Source organism: Lagopus muta, chromosome 9 (genome assembly GCF_023343835.1).
Source record: "Lagopus muta isolate bLagMut1 chromosome 9, bLagMut1 primary, whole genome shotgun sequence".
Lineage (NCBI taxonomy): Eukaryota > Metazoa > Chordata > Aves > Galliformes > Phasianidae > Lagopus > Lagopus muta.
In genome coordinates this window covers 8,761,028-8,785,110 of record NC_064441.1, presented here as the reverse complement: position 1 = coordinate 8,785,110, position 24,083 = coordinate 8,761,028, and the positions used below count along the sequence as shown (strand labels likewise).

The window sequence follows — 24,083 nt, the reverse complement described above, 5'->3', positions numbered from 1 at the left end:
CGATTGTAATTTCTACAGAAAGGAGGTGAGCTGCTAGGAGTCGAGGCAGCTCCTGCCTCTCCCTGGGGCAAAATATCCTGTGTCAGACACCAGGGCACCTCAGCTGGCAGCAGCTGCAGGGCACTGAAGTTCCGCTCTTTACTGCGAGCTCCACTGCATTGCATATGGAGCTCAGCTTGGGCAGAGTCTGCTTCTAGCAAAGGCTGTGAGGATAGGCAGATATTAGAGAGATGGGGAGAGCGAGCACAAGTTCAGGAAGCATGTTTGAGGTGTAGGTGAACTGTCATGGGGAATAACAATCAGTGTCTGGCTTTCAGAGAAAAGCTTGTAGAATTATGTGTGTAACTCCTTGGTTACTCGTAGGATCTGGAGTCATGACATTAAAAAGGCTTGGCAAATGAACAGACACGATTACATGCAAGTCAAGAAAACAGGTAGAAACGTGCAGAAGTTCACAAGATGCCTAATCTTCATTTGGCTCAAGTCAGTAGCTTTTCTGTGTGCTGTACCTTCCTACACCAGGAAGTCAGTCATCTGCCCTTTATTGGCCTCCCTTTCCTCTTGCGTATAAATAATGGTTATGGTAGGTCTTAGGTCTGAACCTTTCTTTATTCCTCTCTAAGCTTAGCTTATGATAAGTTGGCAGTAGAAAGCATTCATCTGTATTCAGAGAGAGGAAAAAAAGAAGGCAAATGTTGTGTGACTCTGTGCCTCCTGTTACAGGTGCAGTTTGATCCTTGCTGCAAGGTCACTTAGATGGAAAGGTGCTTTTCATTCAGAGGTGACTCTGAGAAGCACCTTTCCTATTCTGACTCAGGTTGTGATGATTTCATATTTTAAGCTAGCAAGTAGATATTGTTTTTTACCTAGACTGTTAGCTTGCTATGCTGGCATTGATTATGGGAATACGACGGGAATGCAAGGGGAGAAAATGGGGCAACATAGCTGCAGGAAGAGCTGGACCTGTCTGCACGTGGGTCAGTTGCATGTCCACAGTGAAAGCTTCCTGCATCGTTAGTAAGAGAAGCTTTCATGAAATACTTTGCCTTTTTTAGTAAAATTACTGTTTGAGAAGATAGTGATGTAAAAAATGCAAGATGTGTCATGACTTTTGATTCCTCTCTTCGACCGCCTTTTCTCAGTGAAGGCCCCTGTTTACAATTGATAATCCCTGGATTTAACAGACCAGGGGTATGTTGGACCTGGTTCTTAACATTTGTGAGTTATACTGAGTTTAGTGTATGTAGTTATAGTCCCTATGGTTGAAAGACAGATTGTCGTCGCTGGAAATTCTCCATATGAAAAGTAAGAAAATGTACATTCTCTGTATTCCATGCATTATTTTAAGACTAAATTTATAGCAAGCTTTTTAGTTTATTAATGCACTGTTTTTTCTCTAAAAGATCCCATTGGAAAGATCATCTTGCTTAATTTTCTGAGGGTAAAGATAAGCCGTTCTGCCATCTATTGATTTTCATATAGATGGGATAAAAGCAGCTTATTTCTGAAACCCTAACAATCCAGAAGACAAGATTTTGAAGCAATTTCCAACATCACAATTCATAAAGCTATCTAATGATGAATCTTTTTCATTTATAGTGTGAGTCTTGTGGGCAGTTCTATCTGAGCAGTATTTCTGGCAGTTTTGTCTCCTGAATCCATTCTGCATTCCCTTGCAACTCTACTTTCTGTAGAGTTACTTAGCAGATATTTGTACATAATTTGTATATCTCTGCCTTCAGAATAGCTTGACTATCATAATAGAGGACAGCTTGAGAAGGCTCTGCAAGATAGCCATGGTGCTGATCCACCACTCTGCATTCCTCCCTCTGCTGATGATTGCCATCTGTGTGCTAGCCACTGTAGAACAAAGCAGAGGTTTGTGCCTGAGTTCAGAGAGCAGGGGGCCGTGCTGTTTGCAGACAGCTATGCATACTTTCTCCACGGCTTGTTTGTCGTAGCTGCAAGGTATTCAGCTTAGTGCTTTGTTTTTAAACACAGAGCATTAACCGTGCTGTGGAACTCTACGCTGCTGTAGGACTCTTCAGGTGAAGATCCCAAAGTTTTCTATATGCATCAGTTATGTTTCTCAGCAGTTCTGTGCTACAGGAAGGTTTGCCCTTTATCTTTACAGGAAGAATGATTCAGAGCCAAGAAGAGAAATTAGTTCTCTTCAGAGCACTAAATAAAAATGCTTCTGGGTTCTTTTGCTTTCATTTTTATTATTATTTTGACAGAAACATTGCAACATCTCCATCAACAACTAGTGGAGTCAGAGCACAGGACCATGACCTACCTGAAGAGGTTTAACAAAATGCAAGCAGACTACCATAATCTCATTGGAGTCACTGCAGAGCTTGTGGATTCCTTGGAGGCCACAGTCAATGGCAAAATGGTGAGAGCTGACTCGGATGTCTATTTGCTTCTCTGCTAAGCTGAACTTGTTAATTTAATTTAATTGGTAAAGTGAATGGACGTGAAAGGTGAAAGGGTTATTCAGTGTACCACATGGGCACACACATATGTGGCTGGAGGAGTTACAGCTTTCTTTTGGGTATTTTTTCATACAAAGATGATTTTATGCTTCATCTTTTGTGCAAGAATACCTCTGTGCTTGAAGTTCAGTGTAACCTGCAGAGGATTCTTGTGGCAGACATTGAGGAGGATTCTTGGGACAGCCTCTAGGTGCTTTTAAGGGAGCTGTGAGTTGTTAACAGGAAGAATGGTCTTGAAGTTCCTGTGCTGCTTGCTGCCGTGTCTCTATGTACTTCCTCTCATCAACTGATGGTGTTGTTCGATCCTTCCCAAATGTGTCCAGCTGATGGTGCTCTTTCGTTGTATTCTTGGTTTCTGTCACTTCTGAGTCCAGAGTGGAGCTGAACACTGAGTAGAATAATGCTGAAATGACAGCATTATGATTTTGAAGGGTTTTATTTTCTTGCTGTATGTCTATGAATATCAGAAGCATCTCAATTTCCTTTCCTACAATCTCTCACACGTGTTTTGGACAGCAAATAACTGTTCTGCAGTTAAGCAGAACTGTTATCCAGTGGTATAGATTTACCAAGACAAAAAACCTAAACCCACTGAGATGCAGTACAGAACTTTGCTTCATAGTGAAACATAACTCATGTTTATTTCCTCTTCTGTACAACTGTGACTTAAGTTCTGCTCTGTAGATAGGTAACACTTCAATAGATTGTTGCTTATGTGAAAAATGGAAAGGTGTTTCTTACTACTGGAGAACTCACCTCTTGATTGAGGAGAACTTATATGCAAGCACTGGTGCCACAAATTTAGTTTTTCTCTAAATTCTGAAAGTGCTTAATGCAAGTTCTGGAAGGCCTGACTTATTTCCCAATGAAGAGAGTTTACAGTTCTCTTGATTTCTGAACCAAACAGTAGTTCCAGTACGTACCTTGCTCTTGCATTGATGAGTCTTGAATATGTGATTTCTAGCCTTCAAAAAAACCTCTGTTACACAAAGACTTGTCTGGTAGAAAGTGTAAGTTTTATAAGATCTTGTTCTCTTATTGTGTTTCCTGATTTGTAGATCACACCAGAATATCTTCAAAGTGTTTGCGTTCGCCTGTTTAGCAATCAGATGAGACAAAGTGCAGCACAAAGTATTGACTTCACAAGGCCTGGAACGGTAAGTGGTGGAGTTCACTGGGCTTTTGTGGTTGGCTTGTGTTGTGTTTTTGGCTTTTTTTCCCCCACGCTGGTTAGGTACCACTGGGGGGGAAACATACAATGCATATTTGAACACATATTTGAGTTATTGAAAGGTGAAGCATAATGTGTTCAATTTGCGTAAAAATTTGGCATAAGATTTTGTTGATCTTATGTGCTGGTGAATGACTGTTATGCAGCCACAGGTGTGTAGGTATGATGAATTCTGTTGTTATGATAGCACAGTGGACTGTGTACTAACGATGCTAACTGAATGTTTAAAAAAACAAACTGATGTCCTAAGCGTGGTTTGATGGCACATCGTATGCAGTTTTAATTTAGTGAAGAAGTGGTATTTCTCAGCTCTGGACATGTACTTCCTTCTGCTGTGAGGGACTCTCCTAAAACCCCAGAGCAAATTGGGATTGCCGTCCAAAGAAAGAGCATCAGGCAGAATAGTGGGAACACATGAGGAAAAGCAGCAGAAGGGAGGACTGTGTTTTTGTAAGAAATAGTTTTTAGAAGGCCAATCTAAGCCACCTTGTTGATTTACACGATGGGCTTGGCTCCATATCTGAAGATCTTTGATCTTACCAATAAGCGAATCGGGATGCCTGGTTCTTTTCCTTCCTTCTCTGTTCACATACATACCCTTCCTTCACTGCTAATGCTCAGAACTCACATCTTGCCCTGGCAGTGTGTTTAGGCGATGCACTCTTAGCAGCTCTAGCAGGCTGCTTTTCCAGGGGTTCAGGAAGGAGCCAGGATTTGTGTCAGCTACCTCAGCTCTAAGGACTGTATGTAATTCTTAGATAAACGCTGTGTCCTTGGTGCATGGTTATACCATCTTCTGTGCCTTATTATAACCTCCCTCCTCCAATTTTTCTTCTAAAAAAAAAACAGTTTTTGAGGTTTTCCAACTTTCCCTGTCAGCAGCTTTCCAAGATGATGCTTCGTGTATCCCATTCACCTGCATATTGTCACCTGGTGCAGCCACATGCCTTCTTCTCTGAGTTCCTGCTTTTTTGCTTGTTTCAAGATTTTCCCTTTTTCTTCTGCACTTTCAAGTTGCTTCTTTGTGTGATGAGATGACCTTCCGATCTCCTGAACCTTTTTGCAGGCACAGGGCAAATTGTCTTCCCTATGCAAGTTGACAGTTTCTCTTTTCATCCACTGCATGGTACATGGAAGTGGCTGAAGCCATACCTTTGCCAATAAAAGCTGAGTGAACTACATTTGTCTTTTTGTTCCCCATCACATATGCTGCTTTTAGCAAAAAAGTCTTTCCTTCTGCAGCCCTGTGGCCTTTAGGCTTAGACATCTGTTTTATTCTCTGTGGAAAAAAAGTTTAAGATCAATAAGTGATCATTGAAGAAGTGGGTAAGCAACAGTTTACAAACACAGAGTGTCAGAGGAAACCTGTCACCATTTGTAAGAACAAAAGAAGATAGCCAAACAGATTTACCTGAAATAGTTGACACTTGGCTGCTCCTCCAGGGCAGATTAGGTGACTGTTCAGAATCTCTTTCAACCATTCTTCATCTGTTTCCTTCTACTAAACAGTGTTGAAATGATTGTCAGCCTTACACATCATGTTTGTTTGCTCCTGCTTCTCTAAAAGTGTCTCTGAAAGCTTTTGTACTCTGGAAATGCATTTATCACTGCACTTATGCCAACATGGCAATTTTAATGTGATTTCCTGCTACGCAGACAGGTCAGAGAAAGAAGTTTTGATTGGAGTGGGTTTTCTGCTCACCTGAAAGTAAATTTTGCCTCCTTTTCATCCCAAATTAGCTGGATTAAGCTGAGTAAAGCTGTCTTCTTTTGGCACAGTTGAGTATTTTTATACTAGATTTTACTAGCATAACTATTTCAGTGCATCTTAATGGTCCCCTACCCACACTGCTTGAGGCAGTTGTTGTACCATCAAAGTTCTCTAGGGAAAGACCAGGACAACTATAGCACTGAGTCTGTTTAGATTAAGGGTTTCTCAACTGGTTCAGGTCACTCCTTAACAGTGAGGTTATAGTAGCTCCTGTGGTTGAAATTTAAATGTTGTTTCTATAAGCAGACTCTCATACTGAGGCGGTCTGAGCCATTAGCCAAGTTGTAGGGTCAGGACTGATCACAGTCTTCACTGTAGAACTTAACTGCATAGTAACCAGATTCCTCCATCTTATCCTTTTATCCTACTTGATAATACTTTCTTGTTTATTTCCCATGTGAATAGTTCTGCTTCTATACAAGAACAGCAAACATGCAGAAACACAATTATAATAAATATATGTAGCCCCAAAATACTTCTGAGCACTCCCTGCCTCTGTTGATCTGTGAAGCCAGATGGGACGGACTGAAAGCCATACTGGATCTGTTTGCCACTGGGTCACTAAGGCATCCCATTACTTTTAATTAGCCGTTCCAAATGCCTCATTGTTACACACTTAGATGTTATTGTTCTACACTTCAGTGGTTTCACATAAGTTTGGGAATAAGACTGGAGTCATCATGACCCAGACAAAGCGGTAGCATGAGGTGCAGCATCTGTGCTGGATTTGTATTGGAAGATCCCATCACTTTTTGCTTACAATTAGAGGCACTGAAGTGTGGTCTTTCCAGCTACTCCATCTCACAGAACCCCTGCTGCTCTGAAGCGACAGTCACCTGTATAACTGCAGGTGGAGGAGACTAGTGAGAGGGGCAGCTCCTTTGCTCATCCTTACCATTAGGTTACTGTACTGGCAAAATGCAGAGGCTGGCTAGATGTGCAATAAATAGTTTGGAAAGAAGGGATGGTTGTGTTCACCCAGCCGTGCTGGCTCAACCTGGGACAGTGCAAGATTGGGAGCAGGTGCTGAGAGCAGGAAATGCTGAAGCTCTCAGTGCTGCTCTGAGGAATGTGTACACAGCCATGCCTTAGCTGTGTACAGAATATTTTAAAGGCAATTAGAAGGTGATGCCGCAATTTTTATTGGCTCTGTTTGTAATGTCTGCCCTTGAGGTATATCTTGCACAGGAATACTTAGAAACTGTTTTTAGGAGGGAAAGAGTCTGCTTTGCTTTTCAGGCAAACAGGCGTTCTGCAGTCGTGTTGAAATTAAAGGTCTGCCACTTAGTGCACAGCTGACATTCTCTTTCTAATAGGTTGTAGCATCATGCTGTGAGATGTGTACTTGGACTTGACAGTGTATTTTGTTGGATCAGCTGCAGCACTGGTAGCTTTAGGATACGCTGGGAAGTAGGACTGTACCTGCGTCATCACCATGAAGTACTGCCCAAGGAAACTAAAGAGTGTGCCTTGGATTATATCCTTGGTAGCATTACTTATCTGTAAAATTTATTTTGTTCCCAGTGCATTGTACTTGGTGAACAATTTGTAATATCTGGGGGTAAAGGCGGGACATGACACTGAGAAGTGGCATTGTGTGATATAAAGCCATGACGTCTCAGGCTCTGAAAGTACAGTAAAGATAGCATGTATATATCACTTACCAGTGTGTGCTGTTCCTGTGCAAACATCAGCTTCCTGCTTTGTCTCCTGTCAGCAGAGGCCTGTCACTTTCATACTGCAATAAATTCGCATCAGGAGAACAAATCCCAGCACCAGTCTTTCTTACAGAACTGGCTTCAAGGCAGTAATGTTTCTCAAGCAAGAGACTTTCTCAGTGTAACCATATCCATGAAATCTTACTCAGTAAGGGTGGCTGGTGTTGGCTGTTGCTTTGGGCTCTCCGATGAACTGGCTTGAATCTCATTCTTTTGTCAAGCAACTGTATGCTTCTTGCCAGCTCTGCAACCTCGTGAGCTGGTGAGCCTGATCTGCAGCCCAGTGACAGGATGCATCTGCTGCATGCAGATAGAGGGATAGAGGCCATGGTACACTGTTGCAGGTGGAGACTTTTCTAAGGCTTTTGTAAGGTCTTACTTTCTCATAAGACTTTTTTGAAAGCTATCCCCATCTTTGATCATGTCACTTGACATGTGTGCTCCTGTACGGGAAGATAGGAAGGCCAGGAGAGCTGTTGGAGCAGAAAATGTCTGGATTTCAGGACAGGAGGTCAGAGCACCCATTCTGACAAGTTGAGGAAACAGTCATCTGAAGATTTAATCAGATTTCTGACTTCATAATGTTTGGGCAAGGAAATAATGTGGGCAATAGCAGATAAGTTTGAGATTAATTCTTTTAAGCATTTATTTGACACTTTCCCTTTTATTTGTAATATACTTGAGTTAACTCTGCACTTCAGTTTTCTTTTTCTTTTAATGTTGATTTGTCCGATGAGTGAGAAGCATGGATTGGAGTCTTTTGTTGCCTGCAAGTGTGTCAGTTTAATTCACAGCATGAAGCCTAGCAGTTTCTTTCTCTTCACTAGCTTGGATTTGATCTTCTGTCCTGATCCAACATAGCTGTTAAGCAGGAGCTCAGTCTTAAACCCGTGCATAGATTTTCCAATTCACATACAGTGCACACCATCCTGAAATTTCTTGGATTAGGGTTAATGGAGTAAGATCAATCAATCAATCAATTCTATGATTCTATGAAGGGGAAGCTGGGAGTACTTCCCCAGATGTGCAGTCTCCATCACTGTCAAGATGAGTCTTACCCACTGGAAGAGGTTCTGTGATTAGAAAGCTTTGTAGTTGATTGCATATGTTGTTCTTCTGTCATGGAATAGAATTAATACTCATTATGTTTTTGCTGCTGTTCAGTCTGATTATATTTGCCTGTGGATCTGATTAGCTGAATTAATCTCCGTAGTAAGTTTTGAGTGTCTAAGTTTTTCTTCTGATGAAGTATGCATTTATTTTCTGTCCCTGTCAGTGGGATGATTCTTATATGTTGTTGCTTATATATGAGAAGACACAAACCTGCCTTTAAATGTGAACAAAGAGAAGTTTTTTCCTCTGCTGACACAGTACGTGATGCCTTCCTCTATGTAACTGCATCTTCTTTGCTTCACCTATAAAGCAAGGTGCTGTCACTCGCAGGGACTTCCACAAACTTTTCCTGTTGTCATCCTCGAGTCCTTCAGTATCATCTTTGTCCTGATGCCTGTGGATATTTTCATTGGCTCAGGTCATGTATTTGGTGAAGTTTCATCTCATCACACCAGAGGTCATCTCATGGTTTCTTTTGCTCACTCACTGTGTTTTACCTCTGTTATCTGTTGTGCTAAATTTAAATCGTCTTAGCCTGGAACTCTGTGTGTGTGTGTGTGTGTGTGTGTGTGTGTTTGTAAGAGTTAAAATACTCATTCACTTCAGGGAATTCAACTGTTCTTTTTATATATTAACCTGTTCTGGGTTAAATCAGTTAAGTATCTTAGTCTCAGTAAAGAGAACGTGGCATGTTTATACTGAACTGCTCAAACCATGAATCGTGTCTGATTTTTACCTTAGTAACTCAGCTGTAGGTTTCCTTTCAGAGTCTTTTCCTTAATGTAGGCTTGGAACCTTTGGGGATGGGGAGTAGCTAACATTCCCAAAACACCTCACATTGTTTCTCCTGGCTTTTCTTAAGTGATGGTGAGAAATTTCAGCCAAAGCAAGTGTGGATAAAATTTAGAGCTGCTTTCTCATAAGCTGAGGCCTTCTGATAGAAAGCCACGTCCATTGAGACTTATCTCTTTAGCTGCTTCAGTGTAGTGAACAACAGAATTTGTAGATCCACAGCAATGTGGCAGTGCTTGGCATACAGCTGTTCTAACCAGCAGTTATGATGGAGTGATGTGCAGACTGGTACTTCACCAGGTATTGGAAGGAGAACATGAATGTGTCCTAAGTGATGCACTCTGATTTCAGTCTTAAAGCACACAGGTTTGTGGAATGGGAGAAGGTGGGTATGCTTTTCCTTATAGAGCTAATGGTCTGTTAATCCTTAGCTAATTTTCATTTTTTAAATCACTTTTTTTAAGGACTGTGCATTTCTCTGTGATTTATTTCTGTTAACTTGTTCTTTTTTTTTAATCTTCTTTATTTTAATGTGTGCCTGTTTGCCCATAAAGGGACATTGCTCTATGAGCCCTTGTGATGACGGATATGTAAGTGTCTCTATCTTTATATCCTTTCACATTGCCTGCTGCAATCTGTCGCTGTTTGTATCTCATTTCACAACATGTAACCATTTTCTGTGTATTTTAACTCATCGTTACATTAACTGTATGGTTTATATCTGCTGAAAATATGTGCAAGGCTTGGTATTTGTGCATGGAGAACAGAAGTTCTCAGTAACCTTATGGCTTTGTAATATGTGTAACACAGCATGTCAACAAAAGATCAGCTTTGTCCACAACTTTTACATGAAACACAGCTTCTTTACAACGTACAGAAAGCAATTGTTTCTTCCATGTGAACGTCAGTGTATATAATGCGAGGTCTTAGAAGAGTGCCAACGCTACCTGATCCCACAACACCTTTGAGTAAACAGGTGGATGGATATTAGTGCTTGAGATAACACAGCTTATCAGAGGTGTGCCTTATTTTATGTGTTTGTAGTTTTGATTTGCAGTTAGAGATAATTTTTTTCCATGCAATTAAAATGGCCCCTTTTCGTTAGAAGCCAAAAAAGCAAAAGTATTCTGCGTACTGCCTGTGACTTCTGTAACCCAGATGGAGGCTTGTATTCTGGCAATATTACAAATAAGCCATAAGAATCTAATTCTGCCCAGTGCATTCTTTGCAAAGAGAGGAAATGAGTCCAATTCTAAGTAAGTCAACATGTAATCAAATCATAAAGGTGATTGACACCAATTCTAAAAAATGCCAATCAATTTTCTGTTTAAAATCACCCACATTTGTTGGTTTGTGTCTTTTTTTTTAATTTATTTGAGTAAAACAAGATCTGACCTTCCCAGGAACACTGAACTTTATTTCAAATGTGTTCCTCACTTCCCACTTTAATGCCATTTTGTTTGGAGAAACAATCACCATATGCAACAGCCTATTCCTTATGTGCTTTTTTTTTTGACATATAGAATACATGTTCATCTGTGTTAAAAGATGACCTGTATCAAGCAACCTGGTACTGCAAATGTGAGAGGTACTACTGGCCATCCTTTGCTGGGTGCTCACCGTTCTGTTTTGTTTCATTGTGATCTGTTTCAAGATTGAGAAAACCTGTTTATAGATGTGAGGACATGAAAGAAATGATCTTTGCTGAAGAAAAGTTCTGCCTGTATACAGGTAGCTTTAGTAGCAAACAATTTTGTACAATGCAGAATGTATTATCTTGCAATGCAGAATTGTTTATAATTTTTTTAAGCTGTCTGACTCTAATTTTGGGGTATTTCTTGAGTAGATAGATTGGTTTCCTCTAACATCTCCTTACTGTTTATATATAGCATTATTTGTCTGTCATCTGTTGTCATTGCTTTGTTGCATAGCATTACAGTGTGACTTTTTTATGCACGCTTCATGTCTCCCAGAGAAGCTATTTTTTGTGCCAAGTAGGAAGTTTTCATAACAGCATATCTCTGGTGTAAGTAAGGAGAAGAAATAATTTAAAACATTTGCAGATCTTATGAAATAAATCTGCATGACCCCAGTAGAGACCTGCCAGCTTACACAAGCTCAGTGCCTGAGCAGTGCTAAGCTGCATGCAGCAGTCTTCCTGTCATTAGCGTGTGACAAATGAGCTGAGCATTCAGTGGTGATTTCTAGTGGTATGTGCACCTTAGCTCAAACTTCTACTCTTCACACATCCATCGCATATCTTTGATTATCAATTCAGAATCTGCATTGCATTTACAGTGAATCCTTATAGCACGTTTTCAGAGTGGTAACTGAGGTCAGAACCTGGTTTTTAGCTTCAGCTACATTCAGCACGTTACAAATGTACACATCGAATAGTGAAGTGGAGTTGGTTTGAATGTGGGGCTGCAGCATTTGATAAGCTCAGTTGTGGTTTTGGCTTGCAGATGAAATGCATCTGTTTTCTTTTATAAATTTTGATATAATATTTTTCCCTTTGAACTTTATTTTATTCCATGCTGTTCATATTCAAGCATCGCTTCTTTCAAAAATGACGGGCTGCCATCTGTGGCTAATCTGCACTGTGACAGAGTTGCTTTGCTTAATATGGCACCTGGTTTGGCTTTGGTAAGGAACATCACAACAATAAGTCATACCTCGTGATCCTACCAGAATGAGCAATGCTTGGGCTGTTATCTTGTTTGTTTCTCTTCTTTCCCTAAGACACCTGGTTTCTGCATGTGTTTAATTATGGAAAAATGGTTCTGCCTAAATGGTTTTGCATGAGAAGTATTTTGCTTAAGATTAAACTGATGTTGGGTATTGTACATAAGTCACATATACTGTATGTTCTCCGTGATCATTCCCTGACCAGCACTTGTTAGGCAGAAAGTTGGATAAATATTTAACCTGATAAGACCAGGAAAAGGGCTTGGGAGGAAATACTAAGTTTAAAATATCTCTTGACAACAAATCATTTTAATCTGAGAAACTGCTGATAAAAAGGAGCTATGAAAGCTTGGCTGATGTGGGCATTGTCTGGAGATGAGTGTTGGATGCAGATTGAGGAAGGTCTCTTTTCACAGCGCCATTGGCTGCTTGTGTTTCAGTCTGTGGCCTTGGATTCATCACCTAGAAATGAAGATTGTAATGGTTTGACTAGCCTTGGAGTATAGTAGGAATTTATTGCTGGTAGAGTCACAGCTATGAATGCAAAGTGCCGATGGCTTCACTTCATCTTGTGCCATTATTTAAAGCAGTTGTTATAAATAAATCCAAGTTTCCGGCACCCAAATACTCTCCCTTGCTTTCTCTCTTACAAACACCATGCAGTTAGAACTTGGACACTACTGCCACATAAGTGACAAGATGTGAGGGTTCAGCATGCAGATTTAAGAACTAACAGCAAGAGAGTAAAAGATCCATGTGGATCAAAGACCAGGATTCTGTTCTGCCAGCTTTCATTAGAGAAGGCCACCCGAACTCTTATCAGTTGAGACAAAAATGAAATTTTTCCTCATTTAAATGTAACCCTTAGTTCCTAAAAATGTAGAAGACTTCATGTTTTCACATTCATCTACAACATGAAAGCCTGTTTTTAAAAGCTTTCGGCTAAAGATTTGCAAAGAACTTAAACAAAAGGAGTTTTGTTATTGAATTTGTAACAGGGCGGATTGTTGTTGCTGGGAATCTCTTGCTTTTGCTTTCTATAGTAGGGGTGTGTTGAGAAGATGAAGGCTGCGCTGACACTCCTGCCAGCAATAGTATGTGTGAGAGCTTGGCCTTGGAGCTGCTGTGTACTGCTGAAGAAATGTCTTTTTTATGCTGGCCAGATTATATGGCTCCGTTGTGTTAAAAGTGCTCTTGCTTTAATTAAACCCAGGAGCTGCTCTGCAGGAGCCAGCTGTGTCTGAGGTGTGATTTTTCCTTTTAATAAATGTAATGCTCAAGTCAAGAAGTAGAACTTCACAGAGCTTTTGAGGGTTAGATGGTGTCGTGGTGCTTAACCAGGTAAATATCCTGAGATTTGGGATGTCTCTGATCGGTACCAGAGAAATGAAACAGAAATGAATAAGGAAGAAAGAAAAAAACCTGCCTTGTGAACTGTGGAAGATGTGAGGCTGAGGAGCACGTGCTTTGGAGGGAAATCTGTGGTGGATGAGCACCCTGCCCCTCGAGTGGGACAGGGTGTTCTGTGAGGGGGGGAAGAGCTCCCTGCTTACAGGCAGGAGTTAAAGTGAAGTGTTAGAATGGTGTGTTAGCTGCAGGTGGAGGGCCCATGGGGCTCACCTCTCAGGGATACCTCCGTTGCTTGTCCCAAAGTAGTACAGACCACACAGTCATTGCCCTGCAAGCTCCAGGAGAACAACTGGATGGCGGAGCTTCCAGAACAGACCAGAAAGCGATATAATCCCCTAGCAATTCCTCTTGTCATAGAACTCCTTAAGATACAGACCTACATAAATCCCAAAACTAGGAAATAGTGGAGTTGTCACTATACTGTTATCAGCTGTTGCTATTTTGCAGAATTTTTCTGTGTCACAATCATAGAATGATTAAGGTTGGCAGAGACCACTGGGATCATCTAGTCCAGCTGTAATCAAGTACTCGTTTTCTTGTTTTCCTTTTTGTGGTGTTTGTGTGCCGTGAATGTTTGGTTGTTTAATTGCAAAGCAATAGCTTGTAGCACTTGCATGCTGCCTCTCATTGGTAGATCTCAAAGAAGAGCTCACTGGAGAGTCTGATGCCTGTGTCCTTCCTTTTTGGATAAGAAAATCGGGGCCCAGAGATAGGAAATTACACACTTAAATGTTGTCTGCTTCTGATGGCTGAGTCAGAGCTATACACGTCTCCAGCCAATTTCTTACGCAGTTTGCCATACTGTAAGGATATAGATTAGCTTACTTATGTCTAATTCCAATCGTGCAAAGGCAGATGAAGAAAGGAGGTCTCTGCCTGTAATGTGGTTGCATTATCTCTGCTTACCAGTGATGCTGCCCACGGTCAGTCAGGTTGAATGGAGGTGCTGTGAAGGACCAGCCAGCCCTGAGAATCCTCCTGTCTGCTTTGCCTAATCGAACCTGAAGCAACACAAACCGTGTCCAGATTGCTTCCCAGGAACACCAAAGGGCTGGGAAAGCCTTCACCCTGTGAGGTTCTAGGCTGATGCTCTTGGGTCTGAAACGCTAAGAAAAATGATTGCAAATAAGTGGGGGGAAAACGACTGAAATATATATATGATATTTTGAAAGATTTCTCTGCTGGTTGAGAAAGATGGTTATGTGAGGAGTGCTGTCAAGACGGGTTAATGCTGCAGTGCATGACCTATTAATTATCTATTGTATACCAGTCATTCATTGGCTGAAACATAGCATGAAATGCTTCCTAATGTGTGTATAAGCTTATTTCACATCTGAGAGAGCAGTTCCTTCTATTACAAAGAATACCCACGAGCTTTGTGAAGACGTCAGCTGGTGTAACTCAGTATTCTCTGCGGCACTGCATGCCTTTTGTCTGCTAAATCCCTCCGTTTTAAATCTGACAATAGACTCTGATTATATAGCTCCCATTGAAAGAGGCTAGGTTAGAAGAGGAGGTGGGTTTTGCAGTCATAAATGGTAACGAGACACTGCATAGAAAGTGAGTAGTGAGACCGACACAAAAGGTGACACAGAATATTCTGTGAACATGGCGTGTAGTTGACATTGAAATGCATAATATGAAGCACAGTTAGTGCTAGCTAAAGAAATATTTATTAAACAAGACATCTTTTATATGGTGTTGACATCTTTAAGCTCTGGCTTGTGCAGCAGTGGTGCCTTCCTTTGCTTTGAGTCACGCTGCAGCAAAGCAGAAATATCCAGGCTTAAATGGAGCTTATCCTAGGCATGTTGTCCCACATCCCTTCTGTCTGCAGTAGGCTTTTCTTTACATATTTATGGCTGTGTGTATAGGTATATTTTAATAGCAGCAGGAAGTCTGAGACAATTGGTATTGAAATTGCATTTGGGTGAAATGCATGGTATGTCTCCACTGGGAAATTATTGCACTGTTCAGGTATTAAGATTTTTGAAGTCAAGAGACAATGAAAAAGGTCTTCATCTTCCTCAGTGGATTTCAGAGAGTATTTTCTCCTCTCTCCCTTTTCTGCATTTTTGAATGTTTGAAGTGAGTTTTTGGAGTATGTCAGTGCAGACAGCACAGATAGATCATAACAAAAGGGATTTTAACTTTTTAACTACTTTGAAGGAAAGGGAAGTATTGAAGTCTTTTCTAGCTGTATTTCTAAATAGCAACATAGGTTTTATATGAAAGGAACTGCAAACCTCAGTGAGAGAAAGCACTCTGGACCTCATTAATAATAGTTCCGATGTGAAATTTGAACTCATCTGTTACAATTTCCTTTTTTTTCCTCTGATCCAGGCTTCCACAATGTTAAGAGCATCTTTGGCACCTGTGTAAGTATTGCTGAGCTGCATTTATAACTGTAAAAAACAGGAGGAGGGATTGGTAAACCTAAGTGCCCTGCCTGTCATTTGCAAATGGAATCGGTCTGCATGCTTCCTCTCATTGATCTCGGTGAGCATTGCGTGCAGGCACTATGTGCTGGGATTCTTCTCGTGGGCAGGTTCAATAACATCCTCATTTCAGCAGGATGTTGCTAATCCAACAAGTCTGTCACTCCACACCTGGGAGCTGTTTGCTCTGTTTTCTGTGCTGTTTCCGCACCATACATTCCTATTGTTGGAATTGCTTTGCTTCTCACAAATCAAGGGAAAAGGGGAGTTGGTAAGTTGGTAAGGTGTTTTTTATGTGTACTTTGGGATCTTTTTTTTTAGTGCTGAACTTAGGAAATGTTGGCTATCATTAGGATAAAGATAATGTGTCTGAGGTGAGAGATTTTTAAGATGCTCAGACCATCAGCTGGCTGTTTAATGTCTGCAGATTGTGATGACAAGTGAACTGCATCTAAGGTGGAAGAAAACCCAAGTTCAAGACATTGTCTTAAGTTGTTTATTCTAACATGGTAATGGTAATAAAAATAACAAATGTATAAGAATGTGGAGACCCTTTTCCTGAAGCAAAAGTCCTGTTTTGGCTCTTGACACCTCAGTGATATCATCTGCACCAAATAAGGAGTTTGGATGAACGTCAAAATTCAATATATTTCCTATTTGCTTTGTAGGAAGAAGCAGGATGTGCCCTTGTTGCCCTCTTTGGACTATGAGAAGCTGAAGAAAGATTTGCTTGCAGGGAACGATCGTCTCAAGGCCTTCTTACTGCAGGCTCTGCGCTGGGTGAGTAGGATGGCTTCTGTAGAAACAGATCAGTCTCTTCTGGGGGGGGTCTAGAACTAAAATCTATCTTGTGGGCGAGGTGATTGTTCTGCTGGTCACTGTTATAGGCAGCATTTGTCTTTGTCAGTGAATCTTGCTGATGGACTTCAGATGATGAGGGAAGCCCTGGCAGTAGGTGTGTGTATGTGGCAGTGCTCTCTCTCTTTGAGAAAAGCCAGATAGGAATTCCTGGGATCTTCAGTGGAAGTTGTTTCTGATGGTTTTCAAAGAAATAGCTGATGCCTAAAACAACATTTTCGATGTGTTGCTCTGTTCAGATTCACTTAAATACTGCTGTATCAAAGAACTACCTGATTCTAACTGGTACTTTCCCTTTGTGGTGAAGGTGTTCTACAGGAGCCTACAGTTTTGTTTAACTCAGATAACTTCATAATATTTTGAAGAACTAAAGGTGACAACAGGAAGCATAATTTTCCTGCTGAAAAGGAAGCTGACACTTTCACTGTGACAGACGTGAAAGATGGTAATAGTGAAATTCTGGTCAAGCTTCAATGTCTGTTTTCACATATCAAATAAAAAAGCAACACCTCCTGGTCAGACCAGCGGTCCCTCTAACCCACTACTCTGAGGTGTTTTAGAAAAGCATTGCATCTGTAGCTATTGAAAGGGCTTTTAACCTTATGGGAAGTAATGCTGTGCCCTTCATGCAGAAACAGTGATTACAGCTTCCAAGGAACAGTTCTGTGATGGATCACTAAGCCGAGCTCAGGGCAGTTCATCGCATTCCCTTAGATCACTGAGGTTGAATTCCTTCTCCCTGTGAGGAAAGAATTAATTTTCAGCTGTGTGGTATCAGCACCTTTGAAATCTTGTGGTCATCAATTCACCCTACCATTGATTTATTTGTCTGGTTTATTGATGTTTTTGTTTATTTCAGCGCTTGACAACTTCATATCCTGGAGAACAGAGGGATACTGTCCTGCAGGCTTACATCAGTAATGACCTCTTAGATTGCCACAGCAAGTGTCAGGTCAGCTGGAATAGTCTTCCTCTTCCTTATATGTGATACTGCTGATTTCTTTCTGTGAAGTGCTTATGAGATGCTGTGTTCCTTTTTGAGTGCTGATGTGTTGTTAGATAAAACATTCAGTCCGTTTCACTGATAAGATGTGAATTAACACTTTAGTCATAGTACCTCTACAGAATATCTGATTGTGCATGTATTCAGCAGTATTTTGGTGAATTTGGAATGGTTTGTTGTGTTGATTCACTCACCGTGTTCCAATACTGTTGCTATCAAGTGTGAAAACAGTTTTCTTTGTTCATAAAGGTTACTTTTCTGAGGGTCCCCAGTTGTTTGAAGCAGTGGGCCTGCATCCTACCTTGTCATTGCAACAGTAACTTGTACTGTTAGAAAAGTTAAAGCATTAATTAATCAGTGATCTGATTTTCCTCCCTGAAAATTTCTGTAAGAGGAGAGTTATGTGTAAAACAGGGAATGAAAATGGTTTGCAAGGTGGTGGTCTTGCTATGTTCTTGAGCTGCTTAGTTGTCAAGAAACAGCACTTCTATTCAGCTGACATTAACATTCAGTTAGTGACCAAAAAACTGCTAACTTCACTGATGAACTTACATGGACTAATTTTAGATTTCCTCTTTACCAGTGCTGGTTCATTACTATTCTCACCCTACACCATGCTGTTCTAACGGACTGAGCTGAGCAGCTGTACTCTGCTTATTTGTTCATTTTCTGCCTCTCTCTCAGACCTCCCCCTGACCCCGCACCAAAATAAGATTTAAAGAAAAGAGGAAGTGGAAAATTCCAAATCCTATTATCAATTTTAAAGATGTCAGTATGCAGTCCATGCTTGTTTGCTTTGCAAATTTACTGAAAATTTTATGGTGTTATAGAAAACTTATGTTTGTTTTTACCTGCTTTGGTGTGCTGTTATTAATGGTTGCTCTCTTTTTCAGAGAAGTGTCCTTAAATTACTGCAGTCTAAGAGTGAGGTAGTCAGACAGTATATGGCAAGGCTCATCAATGCTTTTGCTTCATTGGCAGAAGGTAAGAGATCCTCTGCAGGGGAAGAAAAAAAAGAAAAAGAGAGCAAAACCATTTTCATGTAACACTGATAGAGAGAAAAAGCATTTTCATATAAAACTGATTCACAAGTACTGCATGAGTGCGTTCACTGTGTGTGGGAATGTAGAGCCTTGTTGGCACCCTTTTTCTGGGGATATGCTCTCACATGCATTCATTTGCTCTCACATGCATTCAGAAGAGTTTTTCACTACCTGGAAAGTTTTCCTTTTGACATTGCATAAGCACCATTTCTGTTGTCATTTGATTGTCTGTGGTCTGTGTGGGGGCTTACCCAGCTTAGTCTTCAGCCTCTTTATGAGGGTTAAAAAATGGGGGAGGGAAGAAGAGAAGGAATATTCCTTAGTGATTGAAGTGCCTGTAGGCAGACCTGCTACCAGGCTGCACGGTGGTCCTTATTGCCACTGTTCTTGCATTTCCTGCTCCTCACCTGAATAAATGTTTGTGCATCACTGCTCCCTCTTTGGTTGCGTATGTGCAGCTGTGTCTCTCTGCCTGTCCCAAATTACCCTTTGGTTCAGTGCTTGGAACTGAAATTGCTTTTAAAGTCAATAGCAATAAGGCACCTAACTTTCCTGAGCTCTTTGGATGTGTCTGCTCTTTTTCTGGAATATACAAAACTGGTAAATCAGAGAGCATGTGGATTCTGTGTGGTGCAAGCAGAGGTACTAAGTGGGCGGTTGGGGACCTCTAATGCTGCGAGCGGGTGGAGAGTAGCTGGTCAGCTACAACTCATTTGTGCAGGTTTGTTTGGGCTTTGGCACAACATTGTGTCTCCTTGGGAAAAAGAAATGGAGGTCAATCCAGCTTAGTCTTCCAAGGAGAAGAAACTTTTCTGTCATGCATCGGTATCTCAGCATCTGTTCTTTCATCGCTCTTTGCACCAGGTCGTCTCTACCTTTCTCAGAACCCAGTGTTGCTGCAAATGCTGGAGGAGAGACTGAAAACTGAGGACAAGGATTCCCTTACATGGGAGAACGTTCTGGGGGCTCTGCAGAAATTCAGCCTCAGGTGATGAAAGCACAGCATGCAGTGGTGACAGCAGGAGAGGAAATGCGGGCTAAGTTGGGCTCTGTTCAGGGAGGAAAGAAAAGCGCTCGATTTTCCCATAACAATCATCAGCCCCTCTGATGGCTGATGAAAGCAATGTCATTTATTATAGAGGAGAACTCAGTTTTGCTGACTGAATTAACCTGACTTCCTACCAGCTATCAAGACACAAGTAAATGTACGTCTCCTGCCGTAGCTGTGTGTGCTTTTGTATGTGTTCCTTAACTGAGCAACTGCAGTGAAAGTCTTTATGTAGAAAGTTCTGAAGATCCCACACAGGAGGGAAAAAAAAAAACAAACAGCTGACTTACATTCCCTTGTGTTTTGTTATCCTCTTTACAAACATTTTTCAGGGTTTTCATCTTCAAACTGTTAATCCTCCTTCCTGAGGTTGTCTGCGCACAGGCTGTTCTGTTTCTTACTTCTGCATCAGCACTCTGACTCAAAATGTCCATTGCAAAAGAAATATCATGCAAATACTGTAAGATGCTTGATGTTATTCTCATTTATCAAGCAAGTATTACCTAGACTTCTGTTTTGTGGCAATCAGGTGGCATATTCAGCTCCGAATAGCTAATTAAATACAGGTAGGAGTGTTTAGTTCTGTTAACAGTCACGCTATCTCTAAATTAAAACCATAAGTTGTGTTGTTTTGTTTCTTTGCTGGTTTTGTTTGTTTGGACTTGCTGGAGAATGAATGCTGCTTTTGGATTTGCTTCATGCAGATCTCCTATAGATGAAACACACGTAGATGTGCTTTGTATGAGTTTACACACTGCTTCCTCGTATAGTATCTTATACATACTTGAGATGAGATAGAATGAATCTTCATACCCTATTGCTTGAAACCATAAGTTAGTTTCAGAGAAAAGGATTTTGCATTAAAGCAGTGTTTGATAGTACAGGCGAGTTTGAGTTTTAGGGCCCAGCAGCATTTTGGTGAAACAATCTACTGAAAATTTCATTACTGAAAGTTTTTAACTTTTTAACAAGCAACACTTCACCTTAGAGAATATTAATGTCAGACACTTGGCATGAGGGACTTTCTTTTTCTTTTCTCAGTGCGGGGGTAGGTGCTCACTTGCTTTCTTGCTTTGCTCTCCTGTAGTTTATATTTTGTTGGCAAGCTAGTTTGTGGCAGGTAGATGGAGTAGGATTTCAATGCGCTCATGTTAGTTAAATGTATTCAAAAGCTACTTATGTTCTCATTTGTTTTGTGTGTGTGTTGTGTTTAATTCTAGACGTGCCCTGCAGTCAGCAATGATCAAGGATGGGCTCATTTTCTGGCTGGCTGATGTCCTGGCGGATACAGATAGCCTTTCTGATTACACACTAGAATATTCTGTTGCCTTGTTCATGAATCTTTGTTTGAGGAGTGCAGGTATATTACATTTTGAATTACAGCTTTATTCTAAGGAATAAATAGGGAAGATCCTGAAAGCTTCTGGATCTTAAAAGTGACCATAACTAGTAGCAGAAACCCACATATCCAGTGATATTTGGGTGTCATAACCAGTACTTTTGAGCTGATCTCTTTCTGAAGAATCCTGAACTATGGAGATGAGCTTGACCAAAATCAGTGGAACTCTCCAAGATTTCATTCCTTTTTTAGATCAGCATGTGAGAACTGCCTTTCTTACATTCCAGGTCTGCTTTTCAAAGGGTGCTTGATACTTGTATAAGAGATCTGTTTGTATAAAAGTCAGAACTGACTTGATCAGTGTTGGAAGGAGTTAACCCTGCAGCATGTGGAGTGGAATGCTTGCAGGAAACACTTGGACAGTGCAGAGATTCCACAGAGGAATACAGTGTTATTTTCTATGCCTGAGAGATTTAAAAGAAGCTTAAAATAAATTTCCTCTTAAAAATGAAAGTAAGACAAGGATGAAAAAGTGGCTGCTTGGTATAAGCAAAGTAACACCATTGTTAAATCCCTTTGTGTTGCATCCTGTCCACGATTACCACTGCATGACTCTGAAGCAACTCCACTGATTTCACTGTTATGTTGAGCAACATTTGGAAGGAACAAGGAACAGTATTGCTCCGTGTAAATTACTTATATTTAGTACTGATTTTGAGAGATTATTAATAAGCTTGCTCTGATCTGTTGTTTTTTTAAGCATGCTTATGCTTTCTCCCTTTGCAGGGAAGAAAATGTGTGCAAGGATTGCAGGCCGTGTACTCAAAGTTCTCTCTGATCTTCTTGGCCATGAGAATCACGAGGTACTGTGTAGTGAACTTCAGGTTAAGGAAAAAGTGGAAAGGAAAATTAAAGCTTAGGCATTCAAGAAATGTGTAAAGAAGGAAACCAACTTCATTTGTTAATTAAGTTGTTTGACATTGTCCTAAAATTCACAGTGATGTTAATTTGATTTCACTGGACACTGATCTTTCTGGATGTAATTATGTCTTCCTTTAACAGCTGTTGATAGGCAGAAATGAACGTCTCCTAGATTCCTAATTAGCATGCAATCCATGTGCATTTTTGATTGTTGTTTCTGATGCTATTTAAATATCATATCAAATCCTCTCTGGTTTGAACAATGTGTGGTTCAGGACATGCAAAGTATTGGGTACAAAGAAACAGAACTGCTACTGGTTTAAGGAATGTTTTAAGCAACTAGTGACTAATATCTTCCTATCTACCATTTTGTTTAACCTGCCACTTCACCATTTTGTCGTTCAGTTTCTTTTCTTTCTCCAGACATGCTTGCATGCGAGTACTAAAATTGATAATTTATGTCTACCTGATGTTTTCAATACATGGCTGATAAAATTATCTTATATAACACATTGCTTTAGCTGTCCCTGCAGAGATGCACTTCTTTTAACTGTGGGGTAGAATTCAAGGAAAAATGCAAACAAAGATTCAATGAAATTGATATCATAAAGTGGCAGAATTTTGAGGAGAATGCTCTGGATTGATTCCTTTACAATAGCACGAGTTGTCTAGGGACGTCTGGTTAAAGCATAGTATGGACTCTGGGTTCTCGTGGCTATATCCAGCAATTGAATCATGAGGGTTTTTTATCTCTTAAACTGAAAGTAAGTTTCAGTGAAGTGTTAGCTCCAACTTTTACAAATTTGGTAGAGGATGTAGATCAGTTCTTTACTACTACTGTTTTAATTAGGATGAAACTTGTCATCTTTTCATCTTGTCAACTTTTACTGAACTGTTTCACTGGTATCTTAGAATGACCTTGACATTTCTCTTCAAAAGTGCATTTTTATGGCATAGTTTGCATCAGTGCAACTGGCAAAAGGTTTGTGCTTGCTGTTGATGGTACAAGGCAGTGTTCTTGGGTGCCTGCAGAGCTTTTGGAGAAGCTGTGGGATCCTTGTGTAAATCCCATCACTTGTTTTCCTTCGCTTCCTCTGCTCACAGCCCAACTCACTTATTCCTTTTTTCAAGGTATAAGCAGAGGGTGACTGAAGATCTTAGTGCTCCAGCAGTAAGTGGCGAGCACAGATGGTCACATAAATGCCAGTACAACTGGTTAGACAGATCTGCTGGTTTTCACTATCCATATTACCAAGTACTTTTGCTGCTGCTGAGGGACAGTAATAGGCAGCATGGGATGATGTTCTGTGCTGCTACAACTTTTATCACTCTGCTTAAGGCTACAGCATGTGAAGCCTGTCTGCATTTGTGCTGACACAGTCTTGTCCCAGTTTTTTGTCCTTTCCTATTTTTTTTGGACTGTCACAAGTGCTTGTCAGAAACTGACTCTTTTCCTGCTTTCCTCTTTTTTTTTTCCCCTTGGTGGCAGTGCATTGGGTCAATTTGCAAGAATACATTTTCAAAAAAAGAGGAGAGAAAGTCAAAACACAGTAGTACTGTTTTAAATAAATTGTAGCACAGTGTACTTGTGTCCTATAAAGAAAATCACTGCTTACCATGTGGGAATTTTTGCAAATATAGGCTAGCTTGATTAAACTCTCTAAACATAGTTATTCTGCTCCTTCACTCTTAAATTTTGGCTGTAGACTATTTGTCTGAATGTCAGAGTTTTTCTTAGTGATCGACTACTGGCCAATATTTCTTCTTCTTAGATACAACCATACGTGAATGGAGCACTCTACAGCATTCTCGCTATCCCTTCGGTCCGAGAAGAAGCCAGAGCGATGGTGAGCAGTACTGCTTTTATAGCACAAAGGTCAACTCATATGCTGAAGATGGCACACATATGGGTACAGGTCAGGTGGTGTGTGGCAGGATTGTGAGGTAGGAAGCATGGTATTTTGAGAAGGATGTCCACAGGAGGCCCTCTACCTTTGATATGCAAGCAGGTATAAACAGATTGAACATTTTTGCCATATTTGCTGAGCTTTTTCCAGAGGTGAAGTCCCAGTAGTGCAAAGGATTCTTTCTAGATCATAAGTTGGAGGTGTTATTTTTGAAGTGCTGTCCATATAGCATTTTGTAGACTGAATGTGGCCCTGATGCTTTCGTTTGACCTTCTGTTTCCTGCCCTTAGTTCATTTATTCTGCACCA

At 40.6% G+C, this 24,083-nt stretch overlaps 1 protein-coding gene across 5 annotated transcripts in view; it reads left to right on the top strand.

Moving 5' to 3' along the window:
- Positions 1 to 24,083, top strand: part of ARMC9 (armadillo repeat containing 9) — a 57,768-nt gene that overhangs the window by 9,044 nt on the left and 24,641 nt on the right. For 2 of the 5 annotated variants that reach the window (XM_048954581.1, XM_048954585.1), the window contains exons 7-18: positions 2,238 to 2,395; positions 3,554 to 3,652; positions 9,675 to 9,710; positions 15,562 to 15,596; positions 15,790 to 15,927; positions 16,325 to 16,436; positions 17,374 to 17,466; positions 18,411 to 18,501; positions 19,425 to 19,548; positions 20,829 to 20,968; positions 21,734 to 21,810; positions 23,641 to 23,715. In XM_048954581.1, the coding sequence (XP_048810538.1) occupies positions 2,238 to 2,395; positions 3,554 to 3,652; positions 9,675 to 9,710; positions 15,562 to 15,596; positions 15,790 to 15,927; positions 16,325 to 16,436; positions 17,374 to 17,466; positions 18,411 to 18,501; positions 19,425 to 19,548; positions 20,829 to 20,968; positions 21,734 to 21,810; positions 23,641 to 23,715 (1,178 nt within the window). The remainder of the gene's footprint in view (positions 1 to 2,237; positions 2,396 to 3,553; positions 3,653 to 9,674; positions 9,711 to 15,561; positions 15,597 to 15,789; positions 15,928 to 16,324; positions 16,437 to 17,373; positions 17,467 to 18,410; positions 18,502 to 19,424; positions 19,549 to 20,828; positions 20,969 to 21,733; positions 21,811 to 23,640; positions 23,716 to 24,083) is intronic. The other 3 variants (XM_048954582.1, XM_048954583.1, XM_048954584.1) reach the window with 3 other exon arrangements.